Genomic DNA, 18,256 nt, shown 5'->3' on the forward strand with positions numbered 1-18,256 from the left:
CAATGAATTCAGCAGACATGCCCTTCTTTTTGAAATTCCTAACTACAGTTATTACTCTTCAGTCAAAATTGTGCCAGAAAAATGGACACAGTTACTAGTAGATAAGGCAACTAAAGTTAGGGGCACCATGAAAACAGAATTTTATAGTTGCCAGAGCTCTTAGAGACCATACAATCATTCTGAAAGGGCAAACTACTACCAAAATTTTACCTTAGCAGTTATCCTGTTTTCTGGGTCATTCTGAATTGTTTCATCTCCTTGAAAACACCTCTGTTAAAAGTGAAACTCGTGTAATCCTCAGGGTGTAGAGCAGTGACTTGCCCACAGAGCTGGTTAATCACAGGACAAGTAATTTTGAGCCAGTGCTCAAAACGATCACATCCAACATATGTCTTATGTAGCAAAGAGAGAAGAAACATAATACATACAACTATGGAGCCATATTAGCACAAAGGCTTCTATCAACCTCACAGGCTTGGTTGCCTGAATGCTGTGGCTAGTTAACGTCTGAATGAAATAAATTTGATATGGATCATTCAAATCCTTAAAGTTCAAAAGATGTTATGGTGTCTAGATTTTTAAACTGGAATTTGAATACCACTTATAAAAGAAGTATGTCTGTACAGTTTTGTTTTTTTTTAATTTCCTAAGATCTGAATATGTTAAGACTTGTCCTTACACTGTGAAATGCTTTTGATTCATTTGAGCAGAAGCAGCTAGGGATGAGGAGGGGGGGGAGTGTGAGTGTAACAGTTCTGTATGATGCAGAAAGGGAGATGAAGTAGAAGGGAGGAATTTTTGGATTCCCTTTTTGAATCAAAAATAGCTTAAATCAAGTAATTTGTTTACTTTTAAAACAGGAAAAAATGACCAAAAATCTGTAGTTTCCTGAATGACACACAAATCCTATTTCAGGAGAATAATTGTCATAATTGCAGGTTACTTTCTTAAAATACCTGAAAAAATTCCTTCCTAAAAATGTAACTTCACAAGGATAGAAAAATATATTTACACCACAGGGTGCTCGTACACCAAAGGAATTTGCTCCTTCCATGTAACCTCCACAGTAGCATTTAAAGAACTTATTAGCAAATTTACTGCCTAAATTAAGAATATGGAAGGGAAAAGGAATTGACATGTACTTTGATTTCACTAGGTATAAAACTCTTTTATTTTCATTCATTATCCAACAAAAATTTATGGAATATGACAAAGACATTAGGCTAGATGCAGGGGGTGTAAGGATGAGCAAGACACAGTCCCTGCCCTCAAAGTCTAGAGGGAGAAACATACATATACTTTCAGACACATACTCAAATGTACACATGCTCACACACACAAACAGACCCACATATACCCCCATACACATATATTCACATACATATTCATTGCTCATACACAAACACACCCAACACCCATACACTTTCACATACTCACACACATTCACATATAAACATATTTACACATACACACACATGTACATATGGGAGCTCACAAAGTGGAGACCATGAGTAGAGTATGTTTCCAAGTTACAAAGGGAAGGAGAAAGAAATAACAGTGGCAACAATCCTGTGAGACAGCTATTCCAGAAGCTCAGTACGGCTAAGGAGATAGTCATAGTGGAGTTGTTAAATCCTAAGGAACTGGTTTACCAAGATCTAGATTCAAGTTCAGATCCTCCATTACTACCTCTGAGGTCATGACTATGTTATTTATATTTAATGCTGTCTCAGGTTTCCTCACTTTTATTTGGGAGCTATCACAGAACTTACCTCAAAGGGTTTATATGAGGTTTAAATGAGATGATACATGTAAACCACTTAGCACAGTGCCTGGCATGTAGTAAGCACTCCATACATATTCAGTTTTTAATTTTTAATGAGATCCTTATTATTATCAGTGAAGGTTAGTTACCTGGTAAATTGTGAAGACAGTTCTCCCCTCACCAATCTGTTAGTGAGTGGAGACAAAACATTGTGTATTAAATGAATACTTTATGTGACCACTGTTTAAACTTAATTTTTTTTTTTTTTTTTTTTTTTTTTTGCGGTACACGGGCCTTTCACTGTTGTGGCCTCTCCCGTTGCGGAGCACAGGCTCCGGACGCACAGGCTCAGCGGCCATGGCTCACAGGCCCAGCCACTCCACGGCATGTGGGATCTTCCCGGACCGGGGCACGAACTCGTGTCCCCTGCATTGGCAGGCGGACTCTCAACCACTATGCCACCAGGGAAGCCCAAACTTAATTTTTAAAGTATTAAAAATTCAAGGAAGGCAAACTATTATTTACAGATAACACGAACATCTAGATATAATGGTCATTATTGGGAAAATCTGAATCTGACTAAATATCATCTCACCTGGTATTATTAAATAATTTCTGTGGCTGTAACTTCATGGAAAAACTATATAAGCTATTATTAACTCCACGATCATTTCACCAAAGTATGTTGGACTTGATCACCTCATTTATACACTACTGACAATGTCATTTGATATTATTCATTGATATGATGAGGCAATTTATAAGATAAGAAATAAAGGTGGCCAGTATACATCTGAAAAGTTGTTACATCACCAACAATCAGAGAATTGTAAATGAGAGATTATTTTGGACTATCTTGGCAAAGTTTAAAAAGATGGATTGGGTGCTATTGAGGGGCTGGTGACACTGGCATTCTCATACATACATTGTTAGTAGGAGCAGAGATTAGTACAACCTTTCTAGAGGCCAATTTGGCAATACAAGTAAAAACATTTAAAAATATGTTCTTTGATTCAGCAGTTCCACTTCTTGAATTTTATCTTAAAGGAATATAATCAGACAAATACACAAAAATGCTTGTATATGCATGCTCACTGCAGTGTTGTTTATGATGACAAAAAATTGGAAACCACCTAAATGCCTGTCAGTAGAGAAATGCTTAAACAAATGATGGTAGAGCTATACACTGGGACTCTATGCAGCTATTAAAAAGATAGATCTATTTGTGTTGACATGAAAGATGTCCATGATCCATATCAGATACCATTTTTATATTAAAAAAGTATATGCATAGAAAAAAATTTGGTCATCTACAACTTTTTAAAAGCAGCTTCATTGTGGTATAATTTACATACCATACAATTCACCCATTGTAACTCTACAGTCCAATGGCTTTTGGTAAATGCATACAGTTTTGCAAACATTACCACAATCCAGTTTTAGAACTTTTTTGTTACCATCCAAAGTTCCCGCCTGCTCATTAAGGCTTAACTCTTAACAGTGGTTAGGTTGGGGGTGAAGTCTGGGAGGGTGAAGGCAGGAGGGGAGAATTATAGACAGCTTCCTAGTTTATCATTTCTGTCTCATTTGAATTAATTTACAACAAGGATATACTATCTTTTAATTGAGAAAACAGTTAAGGTTTTTCTATTTTGAAAAGAACAAAAAAAGGAAACAGACTTATACCCTTTGACCCAAATCTACTTCTGGTAATTTATCCCAAGGAAATAATCAAATATGTGGAAAAGGATCTGTGAACAAAGATATTTATTAATGTTTTATCTGAAACAGAGAAAAGTTGTTAAGCAATCTAAATATCTCATGATGGAAGAAAACAATTACTAATCACACTGAAATATGAAAGGTACAGGATGCAAATATTTATATGCAATCTTTATAATTTTATCCATGTAAAAAATCTTAATGCACAGCCAGAAAGTCCTGTTTGGAAATATAATGAAATCTTGCCAATGGCTATCTCTGGATGGTAAAATTATAGCACTTTAAATTTTTTTGTGCATTTCCCACAATGAGTATTATCTTTACATCTAAAGCCAACTACATAAATGATACTAATTAAAAATAGGGCTTCCCTGGTGGCGCAGTGGTTGAGAGCCCGCCTGCCGATGCAGGGGACACGGGTTCGTGCCCCGGTCCGGGAAGATCCCACATGCTGCGGAGCGGCTAGGCCCGTGAGCCATGGCGGCTGAGCCTGCGCGTCCGGAGCCTGCGCGTCCGGAGCCTGTGCTCCGCAACAGGAGAGGCCACAACAGTGAGAGGCCCGCGTACCGCAAAAAAAAAAAAAAAAAAAAAAAGATTAATTATGGTATTGTTTTCACAGGTGTTTCCATTTGTCAAAACATAAAAGTGTATATTTTATTTAATTTATTTTTACAATAACTTATTTTCTCATTTTTATTGAAATGTAGTTGATTTACAATGTTGTGTTAGTTTCAGGTGTACAGCAAAGTGATTCAGACCATATATATATATATATAAATATATATATTCTTTTTTAGATTCTTTTCCATTATAGGTTATTACAAGATACTGAGTATAGTTACCTAAAAGTATATATTTTAAATATGTACATTTTATTGTATATCAGTTATACCTCAATAAACCTATTAAAAAATAGTCTTGAGAAACAAGATCATCATATCCCTCTTACTACAAGAGGGGTTTTGTTATGCCATTTTGGGGCTGGAGGACAAAATGATTTGGTAGGGGTACTTGGACAGCAAAATGGCCTCTGCTCCAGATAGCATGGATTCATTCATTCATTCATTCATGGGATCTGCCTTCCTATCACATGCCAGGAATGTTGGTAGGTACCTGGATATCATGATGCTTAACCAGCCACTGCCCTGAAAGTGCTCCCTCCTAGTGGAGGGGAAGGCGCGGCATCATCTGACAGATTGCAGCCAGCACCCACATGAGGTCATCTTCCACCAGTGCTGTCCAAGGGGCCCGGAGCCAGATCAGGAAGTGAAGGCCTTAGTAAGTGGTTCAGATGGAGTCAAGAAGGGTGACACCAGGATTACGGCTATGGAAGTGGCCAGAAGAAGGTAGATTACCCTCAAGGGAGTGTCGTGATCATCACTCAAGAAGCGGGCTTAAACAATTTTTATATTTTATGGCTGTCTTACGTGCACACTTGGAACAACAGCAGGAACTGAAATTGAGCGTTTGCCGGTGCAGGCACCTTGCAAAGGGCTTACATCCATTGCCTCATTTACTCCTCGCCACAACCCCCAGGTCGGGACTTTAAGGACCTTCATTTCACAATGAAGAAACTGAGGCTCGGAGAGGTTAGTCGCCCAAGGTCACAGAGCTCGTAAGCTCTGGATCCAAAGCAAACAGCTACCACAGATACTTCCCTCTCACTCTGGGGCCCGTTTGAGAACGAAAAGGTCCAGATCGGGACAGCTCAGCTTTCGCTCGCTACGCATTTTCCCAGATCCAGAATGGAGGAAACATCCGCTAGCACAACCAACAGGGTCGTGCGCAAAGAGGCAACTCCATCAAAGCCGTTGGCTGACAAGAATTTGGGGCTTGGAGAACAAACCCGGAGCAACCGTCAACCAGCTACCAGCTCAAGCACCAACAGGGAACCCCGCGCCGAGGGCAAGCGAGCCTCCTAGGGCCGCCAGCTTGCGGGGCTCAACGCGCGTGCGCGGGGCCAGAGGGGCCACCCCCGCGCGAGTGCGCGGAGAGCCTGGCGCGCGGCCGGGGGAGCGCGCGGGCGCGCTGCGGCGTCGGCGTTGGCGCGCACTCTAGGCCGAGGCTGCGTGGGCTGGGGAGGGAGCTAGGCGGAGGCGGCGGCGGCAGCGGCTGCGGCAGCGGTGGCGGCAGCGGCGGCAGCTGCGCCCCAGAGCCCAGGGGGACGCGCGGACCTCGCACCGCGGGTGCAGACGGCTGCGGAGGAGACCCCGGGCTCCCGGCCCGGGGCGGGAGAGCTCGGCCAGACGACTGCCCGCCTCAGAGGCTGCCGGCCGCGTCCCTATCCCGGAGTGGCCGACGCCCCTGGAGACTCGCCGTGACACGGGCCTAACCGCGGTGGCCGCGGGCGTCCGGACCACTCGGGCCCGTCGGGCCGGGCCGGTCGGGGAACAAGCGTCCGGGCAGGTGCCGCCCCCCGAGGGCCGGCCGGGGGCCAGGCGCTTAGCCGCGCGGCCCACGGGCCGGGCTCGGCGGAGGGGCCGCCCGCGCAGCGTCCCCACCCCGTGGGCCGGAGCGGGAGTCGCGCCCCGCCTTCTCCGGAGGCGGCCGGGCCGGAGCGGCGGGATCCCGGACAGCCAGCGCCCGCCGTCGCCCGCCGGGCTCGCGCGGGAGAGGAGGGAGGAGAAACTTTGCCTCTTATTGTTGTTTTTACTCCTTAAGTGTAAGGAACTCTGTTGGGAGGAAGAATGTCCTTCTTCAATTTCCGTAAGATCTTCAAGTTGGGGAGCGAGAAGAAGAAGAAGCAGTACGAACATGTGAAGAGGGACCTAAACCCCGAGGAGTTTTGGGAAATTATAGGAGAATTGGGCGACGGAGCCTTTGGGAAAGTGTACAAGGTAAGAGGGAGAAACGGGAAGTTGCACTTGTGAGATCAAACAGCCTGTGGCCCGGAGTGGCACGAGGATTTCTCGCTCCCGCGTCCTGTTCCTGTCTCTTGGACCTTCTTCTGACTTCGTAAACGTACGTTGGAACTTTATTTAGGTTATCATCCAAGCAGCAGCTAAGAGGTAGGGTTTAAGGTTGAACAAAATGGGGCCTGGATGTAGTTTAAAGAGTAGTTGCCAAACGGAGGCAAAGTTTACCGTCTGCTCTGTTAAACGTTAAAGGAAATGAGGGTGTTCTTTAATTTAAAGGAGGGGTCTGGTTGTGGCCCTCAAGCATTTTCAAATCAGAAACTCATTATACTTTTCAGTGGATTTCAATTTGTGTACTAGCTGTTTGCATTCGTATGTATACTTACACTAAAGCAGTTCCCTTTTGGGGTCCAGAGTATATATTTGGTTGTATCTATTGCTCATACATAACCAGTCTCTTGGGGATGAGAGCAAAGTGATTGCTACTTGCAGACTATTCTTGAGTTGGTTGCTTGACAGCATACTGTAAAATGGAGTGGAATTTCTGATAGAAAATTTTCTGAAGAAAACCTGCATCTGGTATTAGTTTCTAAATATAATTATAATAAGCATTGACTAGAAGTCAATTTAAGGGCTTAAGAAATTTTAAAAAACATGCACTTACATATATACACACACATATTTTTACATACAGATGTTCATTTCAGTAGAAAGAGGTTTGCCGTTTCAATAGGAAGGCATGGGTTAACTGTTTACTGTCTTGTAAGGAGTATATGAATGATGTCATCAGATATTTTCATCCTGAAGGGTGAGGATTTTATGAGACAGTTTAAGGGGAAGGACCCACAGGGTTGCCTAGAAGTGAAAATATAAATAACTTAAGTTTATACAGGACTCTGCGGTTTTTAAAGTACTTTCACATAATTTGGCCCCCGTCAGAGTTCTGCGAGATATGCAGGTCAGTAGTATCTACATTTCATAGATGAGGACACTGAGACTCAAATTGTTCACATTCACACAAGTCACAGCCTAGATTTGATTTCAAGTCTTCTGACCCCGTATTTACTGTTACTTTTTTTTTTTTTTTACTTTAATGTCTATTGGTAGAAGTGATAGCATTTTTCCTTCTAAGCATCATCACACTGTCTGCCTTTGCCCTGCCTCTAATGCATCTCAAAGCCCCTCATTCTTAGTCTGAAATATCTACTCTTTTCTGTGTGCTTTCAAAACACATTGTTCACCTTGCTTACTATGGCACTTGTCACATGTTAATGTATTTATGTTTTTATGATAAGACTAGGGGCCAAAACTATATACATTTGGGTTAATTCTATTGCCTTAGCACATAGTGCATTTCTCTTTATATTTGTGGAAACGAAAGAATGTGTGTTACCTGCTTGTGAGCGCTATTGAAGCTACTGTGTGCTGTGAAAGTTGACAAAGTAAACTTCAGTGCCTAATGTGGAGGGTAGACTATGGATTTCAACAAGAGCTTACAGTATAGAATGTATGGTAGACAGGGCTTTTAGTGCAGTGGGAAGATCACTCCTGGGAGTTAAGAATTGTGTTTTATTGCTGGTTGTCACAAACCAGCTTCGAGATCTTCGAGAAATTTAATGTCTTTGGACCTCCTTTTTCTGAGGTGGAAAATCATAGATTTCCCTAAGTGTTTAGATTCTTTTACCCATTAATGTTTTGTGAGTATGCAGTTATCTAGGAAAGGCAAAAATAAATCCTCAAGGTATCTGGGATCTGGTAGTTGGCAGTAGGTGATTATGGGCAGTTTTCGTGGTATAAATGTTTTATTGAACAGAAACAGTGTAATATTAAGACACTGGCTCCAGAGTTGGACTATATCTTGGCTCTCTCAATAGCAGCCTGTGACCTTGGACAAGTTACTTAATCGTTCCGTGTCTCATTTTTCTCATCAGTAAGACCTCCTCCTCAGTGTGTGTGAATTAAAGGAGATAAAAAATGTAAGACACAAAAAAGGGCTCAGAACATGGCAGAAAATTACTGTTATTACATTTACAGCTCGGAAACAAAATATGGGATGGGACAGGAAAAGGGACCTACGAAGATAGTAAACCATTTTCTGGCACAGGCAGATTGTGTGGACATGATAACGCTATGTGATTTAATTCTTTAATGACTCTGCAGGGGGAATGTATCTTCCTATAGTGGGAGACCAATTGAAGAATTTTTGAAAAGCAAGAGACTTACTCCATGTAGTTGAACACTATAAGATTGTGTCAAGGATAATTTTTGTGGGCTTGGTATCTATTTTAGTGGGATATTTGAAGAGTGTGAGTCCTTTGCATCTTTTCTTTTCATCTTTCTATTTTATGCTTTCAAGGAGTAAGCTCTGAGATATTTTTAAAAAGAAAATTTAAAATTTAAACTTATCTGACCTGTTCTGCCTTTTTTGTAACCTTTTTTATTGTACAAGATTCTCTAGAAATTTTAAATTTATAAACTTCTGTGTAAGAGAAAAAGCTTTGATAGCTTTTTTTTTTTTTACAATTGTATGTATTAGTATGTAATAGAAAACTATTTCTAAAGTTGATTCCAACTGTCATTTGCTTATGGAAATTAGTAACTGTTACAAAGGTTAAATTTCTAAATAGGCAAAATCACTTTTCCATCATATTGTTGTATGCTTTGCACCCAGTCCTGCACTATACAACTCTGTAACAGTTACTTTCTTGCCTGAAAGATCTTCCCAATTTAAAATTTATTTTCTCTTTTTAATAGTATTATTTGACACATAAATGAAGATATGTAGTATCCCTCACAATTTTTTATGTTTGGATTTCTGTTGCTTTGAACAGAAAAAAAAAAAAAAAAAAGGAATGACATGAAATGATCTATTGAATTGAAGCTGAACTATTGACTGTGTGCTGGATGAAAGTGATTCCTTTTATGTCCCTGATGGGCATGCACCTTTTAAAAAAAAAAGTAGTGAAATATATAATCTTTGTATTGAGAAGTATAAAACATATATGTACGTTTAGCAAACAATAGTAAAGTGAACTCATATTAACAACCATCAGAGTAAAGGAATTCTGCCAGTACCCCAGAATCCTTCCCACCTCCTTTCTGAATTGCTTCCTCTCTCCCCCTAAAGGAAACCACTATCCTATCTGTAAGTTTTTCATTTCTTTCCTTTCTTCATAGTTTACTATCTAGGAGTGTATAACTAAACATGATACCTTTAGTTTTGTATGTATTGAGTGTATTTTGTGTCTTGCCTCTTTTGAAATCAGCATTATGTTTGTAAGGTTTTTGTCTTTGTTATCGCTAAAGCGGTATGTAGTTAATTGTTGCATAGAATTCCAATATATGGTTACATCACCAATTATTTACCATTGTACTGTTAATGGATATATCAGTTGTTTCCAGTGTTTGGCTTTTATACACAGTACTGGTGCATATATGTATGAGTTTCACTAAGACTTAACTCAGGAGTAGAATTGCTGGGTTATAGGGTAGTGTATCTTTAATTTTACTAGATGATGCCATACTATACCAGTTTACACTCCCACCAGCAGCGTATGATAATTTCCTTGCTCTGCATTCTCTCCAACATTTGATATTGTCAGAATTTTTAAGTTTTGACAATCTGATGTTATAGTTTCCCTTGTGGTTTTAATACATCTTTCTCTGACTGCTAATAAGGGATTCTTTTCACAGGTTTATTAGTAATTTGAATTTCTTCTTTTGTGTTCAAGTTTCTTGTTCATGTACCTCTTGGATGTCTTTTTCTTGTTTATTTGTAGTGTATTCTGGATTTTAACCATTTGCTGGTTATGGTTATTGCAAATACATTTTCATTCTGTGCCTGTCTTTTCATTTTCTTTATGGTGTCTTTTTATGAACAGGAAGTTCTTGACTTTAATATACTCCAACTTTGTTTTTTCTTTTTCAGTTAATGCTTTCTGTATTGTATTTGAGAAATTCTTTCCTGGAGTGTCCTTCCAGTTATTGGATGGGATGCTGCCCGATTGATGAATCACCTAATAAAGCTAATTAGATCTTTGGAAAAAAAAAAAAAAAAAAGAAAAGCTTTCCTAACCTGAGATCATGGAGATAATCCCCTATTTTATCTTCTAAGAGCCTTATGATTTTGCCTTTAACATTTAGGTCTACAACCCTAAATGTTAGAATAGATTTTTGCAAATGGTATGATATAGGGGTCCAATTTCATTTTTTTCTCCAATGGATACACAGTTGTCCCAAGACTCTTCATCACTGGGGGAAACTATTCTTCCACTGCTCTGCAGTGCTGTCTGCAACATGTGTCTTTTTCTGCGATCTCTAGTCTCTTCATTAATCTATGAGTCTATTCCTTTGTCAGTATCCTGCTGTCTTAATTAGGAAAGCATTAAAACAAATCTCTGCTAGAGAAAGACTTCCCCTTGTTCTTATTCAGCAGTGTCTAGTATATTCTTGGCCTTTAGTGCTTTCATGTACATTTCAGAATAAGCTTAACTGAGTTCCACAAAAAAACCTGTTGTGCCTTTTTGAAGGGGTTTTATTGAATTTATATTTAGATCAAGTTTGGAAAAATTAACGTCTCCATGATACTGAGTCTTCCTACCTATGCATATGTTTTATCTCTAGGTCTTTTTTTTAATAATCTCTCAATGATGGCTTATAATTTTCCTCCCCAGAAGTCTTAGGAGCTCAAACTACTTCAAGAGTGTCTTAAATGCATTGTTTTTCCTCTTGGAATTTCTTCCTTGTTTTGGTTATGTACAACCTTCAGTAGTCTTCTGAGAAAGGATGAATGGAAGGTTCGGTTTTTAAGACCAGGACTGTCTGAATATGTCTGTATTATAATGTCATACTTGATGTATAGTTTGGTCCTAGAAGTCTAGTTCAAAAATACATTTTTGAACTAGCGTTGGTGAGGACAAAGAGCAATTGAGAAAATCCCCATCCCTTACTTATGGCCAGGCTTCCAAAGTGATTGTATGAATTTATACCCCCATAAGTAAGGGATGGGGATTTTCTCAATTGCTCTTTGTCCTCCCCAACACTTGCTATTGTTATTAATACTGTTATTAATATTTTATGTTAGCCATTCTGGTGAGTGTGAAGTGGTTTTATTTACATTTTCCTTATGACTAAAAAAATTGAGTCATGTGCCTATCATGTGCCTATCGGATATTTGGGTATTTTCTTTTTTGTGAAATTTCCTGTTTGTTTGCCCATTTTAAAAAATAGCTGTATTGAGGTATAATTTATATAACTCAAAATTCACCTATTTTTTGTTTATAACTTGATGAGTTTTAATAACTTTGTACAGTTTTGCAACCATCACTACAATCTAGCTTTAGAATCCTCTTTTGACCACCTGAAGTTCCCTTGTGCCCATTTACAGTCAATTCCTGTTCCTGCTGGGGTTTTCTTTGTCTGATTACTAATGAGGTTGAGTTCCTTTTTATATACTTATTGGCCATTTGGATTTCTTCTTCCCTGAAGTGCTTGTTAAAGTCTTTTGGGTTCTTTTTCTTTTTCTCATTGATTTATGGGAGTCTATATATTCCGGAAACTAATCCTCTCAAGTTATATATGATGCACATTATTTTCTCTTGCTTTGTAATTTGTCTTTTCTTTCTCTTTATGATATCCTTCTTTTGTATAGACATTTCAGATTTTAATGTAGTTCAGTTTATTAACTTTTTATACTTAGTGCTTTTTGTCTTAAAATTTCCTTATCCAGGGTGATGAAGATGTCCTCCTATGTTATGTTCTTAAAGTTTTGTGGTGTTGCCTTCTTCCTATACATTAGGTCTATAATTAGACTGATGTTGGTTTTTGTCTATAGTGTGAAGTAGGGGTCCAGTTTCATTTTTTCTATGTAGATACCCAGTTGTCTCAACACAATTTACTGAAAAGACCACCCTTTCCGTATTGCTTTGCAATGCCTCCATCATATGTCGAATGTCAATATACACATGGTATATTTCTATGAATTTCCTATTTCTTTAGGATAAATTCCTAGAAGTAGAATTGTTAGGGTAAAATACATGATCATTTATTAATGTTTACTTTGAAATTACTCTAGAAAGGTTTATAAATTTATTTTTAAATTAATTTTTAATTATATTGTAAGATGTTATGGAAAAACCTGAATGAACTTTTTGGCCAATCCAATACATAATTAAAGAAGTTCTATTTATTGGGAAAATTAACTTATTAGAGATTAAAGTTGGTTTCTTTGACCATTACTGTAATTATTGTTCCTTCTCTTCTCTCCATAAGTGTAACTATTATCATTGGTTTCTTTTTCTGTTTGTTTTGTTTTGGGGGGTTTTTTTTGGCTGTGCTGCGCAGCTTGTGGGATCTCAGTTCTCTGATCAGGAATTGAACCCAGGCCACGGCAGTAAAAACACTGAATCCTGTCCTCTGGACCACCAGGGAACTCCCCATCATCAGTTTCATGTATATGTGTCTAGATATTTTTCTGTGTACTTAAGTATATATACATGGGTTACACCTATTTAAACAACCCAACAATGGTCTATTTCTGTGCCTTTGTTCCTTGACCTTTTTCAATGTTAGTTTTTATCCTTTTAAAAAAGTATTTGCTTTTTCACTAGACAAAAAGAGTATCTGTTTATTTCATTTTCCATTTCTCTCATTTTTAAAGAGATTGCCATTTAAAAATTAATTGAATTATTCATATTCTAATAAGAGTTGTTTTCTTGTTGATTTGAAAGTACTTTTTATGTACTATGAAAATGAGCACTTTATAATAATGGTGCAGTTATTTTAGTTACTTTAGTTTATGCTGCTTTTTTGATATAAAGACATATAATGTTCTTTATTCTACAAAATCTGTCATTGTGTTACTTTGCTTTTTTCCCTTCACTTTCATGCTTAGAAAAGCCTTCCCTACCCAGAAATTAGATAAATATTTATCTATATTTTCTTCTAAACTTCTTAATAGTTCAGTTATGAAGAATTTTAATTTTAATTCATCTGGAATACAATTTTTTTTCTATGGATTGACATGATGCTCTATTCTACCTTAAAAAAACCAAAAATATATTTCCTCTATTTCTAGAAATGTAAATACTATTATTTTGAAAATATAGCAAAGTATAAAGAAGAATATATAAAAATAATTCTACCTTTTAGATAACCTGTTAATTTAAAAGAACTCAAGGGTATACTCATGTGGTTAGAAACTTGAAGAGTACAAAAAATGATAAAATTGAAAAATGAAAGCCTTCCCCGCCAGTCTTTTTTCCTGAATTTAACCACTATAATAATATCTGTGTATCTTTTCAGGTAAAATTTTATGCCTGTATGGGCATATATACAAATGTTTCTTTGTAAAACTGAAAATGTATCGACACATGCACGTTAGTATATACAGGTGAACTTAACTGCCTATCAAATTGATAGCATAATCATACTGGAAAAGTGCTTCAAATGATGTTTTAAATTAATTAATTTATTTATTTTTGGCTGTGTTGCGTCTTCGTTGCAGTACACGGGCTTCTCATTGTGGTGGCTTATCTTGTTGTAGAGCACGGGCTCTAGGTGCGCGGGCTTCAGTAGTTGTGGCACACAGGCTCAATAGTTGTGGCTCGTGGGCTCTAGAGCGCAGGCTCAGTAGTTGTGGTACATGGGCTTAGTTGCTCTGTGGCACGTGGGATCTTCCCGGACGAGGGCTCGAACCCGTGTCCCCTGCATTGGCAGGCGGGTTCTTAACCACTGCGCCACCAGGGAAGTCCCAAATGATTTTTGAATAGAGTGCTCTGACTAGTGGGATATATTTAAAGGATAAAAAGAACAGCAAAGAATGCTTGAACTTTATTAAATAGGTTTGTTACTAGTAGTGATACTAATGTTGTAATTCTGAAAATACTTTGTATGTACTATAGGATAGAGCAAATTAATTAATATAGTGCTGTTTTAGGAACTAGGGTTGTAACTTGGAGAAAGGGGTTATAAGCTTGAAATGTAAGGAAGAACCCTGCGACGTTGATTTTTGAACTGGAGGTTTTAGTTTGAACTCGTGATAACACATGCACTCATGCCCCCAACACACAGACACACACACACACACACACACACACTACATATATACATATTCCTGTTTTCCACTGAAAAGGCCTAGAAGTAATGGTAACTAGTACTCCTAGCTCTTGGTTTCTAAATACCATTCCCCACTAAAAGGAACCAGGGCTCGTTGAAAAGTCTGATCCAGGTCTGGGCTAGAGAAGTACAAAAGTGATAAAATTGAAAAGTAAAAGCCTCCCCACTACTCATTTTTTCCCAAAGGAGCCTGGATATCTTGGACTAGAAAGCAAAGATATGCTCAAAAATAAATGGGGACATGCCCAAAGAATACTGGTTAGTTTTGAGCAACAAAAATATCAACAAAATAGTAGCCTAATAGAGGAATGCTAGTTAGTTAATATATAAAGATTGATAAATTAGAAAAACCACTATTTTGCAACCACACTATAATAATTCAGGCAAAAATTATTGATGGATGCTAAAAAAATCATTGTGTGGAAGGCTGTGGAGGAACATGGTTTCACCCCGTAAGTATTGTAAGTAAGTATCACCCCGTAAATGTACCTTTTTGGTAGAGAGAGCTGATGGATACCATCTTAATCAAGTGATCAAACCTAGGGTTAATCAACAGTAACAGGAGGAACTGTATTTTCTGATGTAATTCAGTGGGAACTGTATAATCACCTAATGTAGTATTTTTGTTAAAGATATCTAACCTGAATCTGATAATGAGGAAACAGTCAGACAAATCCATGGTTTGAACTTTTAAAAATGTAAGCAATAAAGGATTTTTTTTTTTTAGATATTTGAGAAATTTGAATATGGAGTATATATTAGATATTGTATCAATGTTAAATTCTTTGGGTATGTTAATTATATTGTGGTTATGTGTGAAGTGCAGCTTACTTTGCAAGTGGCATAGTAAAAAAGAAATGCATATATGTGTGTGTTAGTATATACATATGTATCTTTTACATATATATGTGAAATATATGTGTGTGGATCTTGTGTGTGTGTATGTGAGAGTGAGAAAAGCAAATATAACAAAATGTTAATTGGTGACTCTGGGTGAGGCGTGTATGGGTGTTCACTGTTCACTCCTCTGTAGGTTTGAATTTTTCAAAATAAAAAAGTAAGGGGTCATATTTTAAAATACTCTTCTGCACATTGCTTTATTTCACTTAACAGTTCTCCTTTTCACATTTTTTTCCTCCCTCTATATAGTCATCATTTTTCTCTTTCTCTTTTTCTGTGAAAGGAGAAAGAAAGTCTCCTTTCAGAGTAGGCAACTACTTCTATACTATTACTAAAGTTATTTGGTGTTTGTTAAATACCGCATTATGTTTTGTACTCAATACCACATGAAGTCCAAATTCCTAGCATGTATACATTTATGTTTTAAAAGAGTTAACTGAAACTTTGGATTGCAAAAGTAGCTTTAACGTGCTGGCTTTTCTTTTCTCCTTATTTGTAAAAATCTTCGTATTTGTGTTGAATAACTTACCTTGACAACAGCATGTTTTGGCCCTTCTATAATTTAACGTTAAGAATGTTTGTGTGTCGGGCTTCCCTGGTGGCGCAGTGGTTGAGAGTCCGCCTGCCGATGCAGGGGACGCGGGTTCGTGCCCCGGTCTGGGAAGATCCCACATGCCGTGGAGCGGCTGGGCCTGTGAGCCATGGCTGTTGAGCCTGCGTGTCCGGAGCCTGTGCTCCGCAACGGGAGAGGCCACAACAGTGAGAGGCCCACATACCACAAAAAAAAAAAAAAAAAAGAATGTTTGTGTGGTAATGACCTGCCTTATCATTTAAAAGCCTTTATTTTTCTTGAATTAATGTCCAGAAGTAGTACATCTTTGTCGTATTTTTAAATATTTTTTTGAAATTGTCTTTTCGTGTTCTCACTTTTTCATCTGTTCAACTATGCAGCCTGTGCAAATTTCCACAGCTTATCTTTCACACAATTGTCAATAATGTTTCAGTTTATTCAGGCTGCTCCGAGTCAGCAAGTCCTTGAAATAAGTGGGAAAACTGTGTGATCTGAGAATTGGTAAAACATTTTGGAAACTGCAGATTTAGCCAAAGTTAACTTATTACTGACATTTTGCTGTTGGTATCTTGACTGACAATAACTCAGTTTTCAATAAATAACCAGAACAATATAAATAAAATAGTGTTTGGGAATATAAAGAGAATATAGAGTATATTCCTTTCTCTTTTGCAGAATTCAGGAAATGACATGAAAACTCTTTTAAAAATTTATTTATTTATTTATTTATTTATTTGGCCATGCCAAGCGGCATGTGGGATCTTAGCTCCCTGGTCAGGGATGAACTCATGGCCCCTGCAGTGGAAGCGCAGAGTCCTAACCACTGGACCGCCAGGAAATTCCCCGGAAATTGCTTTTTTTTTTTTTTTTTTTGGCTGTATGTGGGCCTCTCACTGCCGTGGCCTCTCCCGTTGCGGAGCACAGGCTCCGGACATGCAGGCTCAGCGGCCATGGCTCACGGGCCCAGCCGCTCCGAGGCATGTGGGATCCTCCCGGACCGGGGCACGAACCCATGTCCCCCGCATCGGCAGGCGGACTCTCAACCACTGCGCCACCAGGGAAGCCCCCGGAAATTGCTTTTTTAAAAAGGATTTCTGTAATATTTTCCAGATGTTATGGGAAGAGTATGTATAGTTGATCCTCATTATTTGCGGATTCTGTATTTGTGAATTTGTCTACTTGCTAAAATCTGTTTGTAGTCCCCAAATCTATACATGCATTACTTTCACAGTCATTTGTGTACGTGTGCAAAGCTATGTAAAATGTGAGTCCCTAGACCCACACATTACATGCTGAGATTGAACTAAGTGATGCTATGTCTTCTTGTCTCAGCTCTCATACAGAGATTTCCAAAGGATGCAGACAGTAGAGAGCAATGTAGTGAAGTGCAAGAAGCTCCTGCCTTGGGACCAGTTGGGTGGGGTTTGAATCCCAGCTCTGGCACCTGTTAATTGGGGCAGCCACCTAACATTTTTGAACCTCATTTTCTCTTTTGTAAAATAAAGAAAATAGAATCTACCAGAATGAGTTGTTTTTGAGATTGAAGATTATAATCTACGTGAGGAGGGGTGTGTGTGTGTATTTCTTTTAGGAGCAGTGCTTCAGTATTCACTAATTCAGGGTTTGTAATGACCTATATAGAACATAACTAGCACAAATAATGGAAAGCAACTGTATATCTTTGCCAAGTGATGTTGAGTAATTTTATTCTTATTTGATATTCACACTCATTCCTAGCAAAATCTTATCAGGGCTCTGAGAAGATCACCAGAATTAGCATATAATGTAAAATAGGTAGCAACAATAGCTAAACAATCTAAAACTATCTGCTTTCTCTAGTGCTATTCTTTTTTTTTTTCCCTTACTTAACTGCTCTTTGGAACTTTGAATGTTTATTAACCAATATTTATTTTTAATTTTTTTAACTTTATTTTATGTTGGAGTATAGCTGATTAACAATGTTGTGATAGCTTCAGGTGCACAGCAAAGGGACTCAACTATACATATACATGCATCTCTCCTCCCCCAAACTCCCCTCCCATCCAGGCTGCCACATAACATTGAGCAGAGTTCTCTGTGCTATACAGTAGGTCCTTGTTGGTTATCTATTTTATTTCTTTATTTTTAAATGCATAGACCTTTTTTAAAGTTTTATTTATTTTATTTTTGTCTGCATTGGGTCTTTGTTGCTGTGCGCAGGCTTTTCTCTAGTTGAGGAGAGTGGGGGCTGCTCTTCGTTGCGTTGCGCAGGCTTCGCATTGCAGCTGCTTCTCGTTGCTGAGCATGGGCCCTAGAGCACAGGCTCAGTAGTTGTGCCGGGCTTAGTTG

The 18,256-nt window shown here is 38.5% G+C and overlaps 1 protein-coding gene across 2 annotated transcripts in view; it reads left to right on the plus strand.

Moving 5' to 3' along the window:
- Nucleotides 1-6,174: 6,174 nt before the first annotated feature.
- SLK (STE20 like kinase) overlaps nucleotides 6,175-18,256 on the plus strand; it is a gene marked incomplete at both ends in the record, with an annotated part of 52,841 nt that continues 40,759 nt past the window's right edge. For both annotated transcript variants that reach the window (XM_079715042.1, XM_079715043.1), the window contains one exon: nucleotides 6,175-6,324. In XM_079715042.1, the coding sequence (XP_079571168.1) occupies nucleotides 6,175-6,324 (150 nt within the window). The remainder of the gene's footprint in view (nucleotides 6,325-18,256) is intronic.

The sequence above is a fragment of the Hyperoodon ampullatus genome (assembly GCF_949752795.1).
Source record: "Hyperoodon ampullatus genome assembly, chromosome: 1".
NCBI lineage: Eukaryota > Metazoa > Chordata > Mammalia > Artiodactyla > Ziphiidae > Hyperoodon > Hyperoodon ampullatus.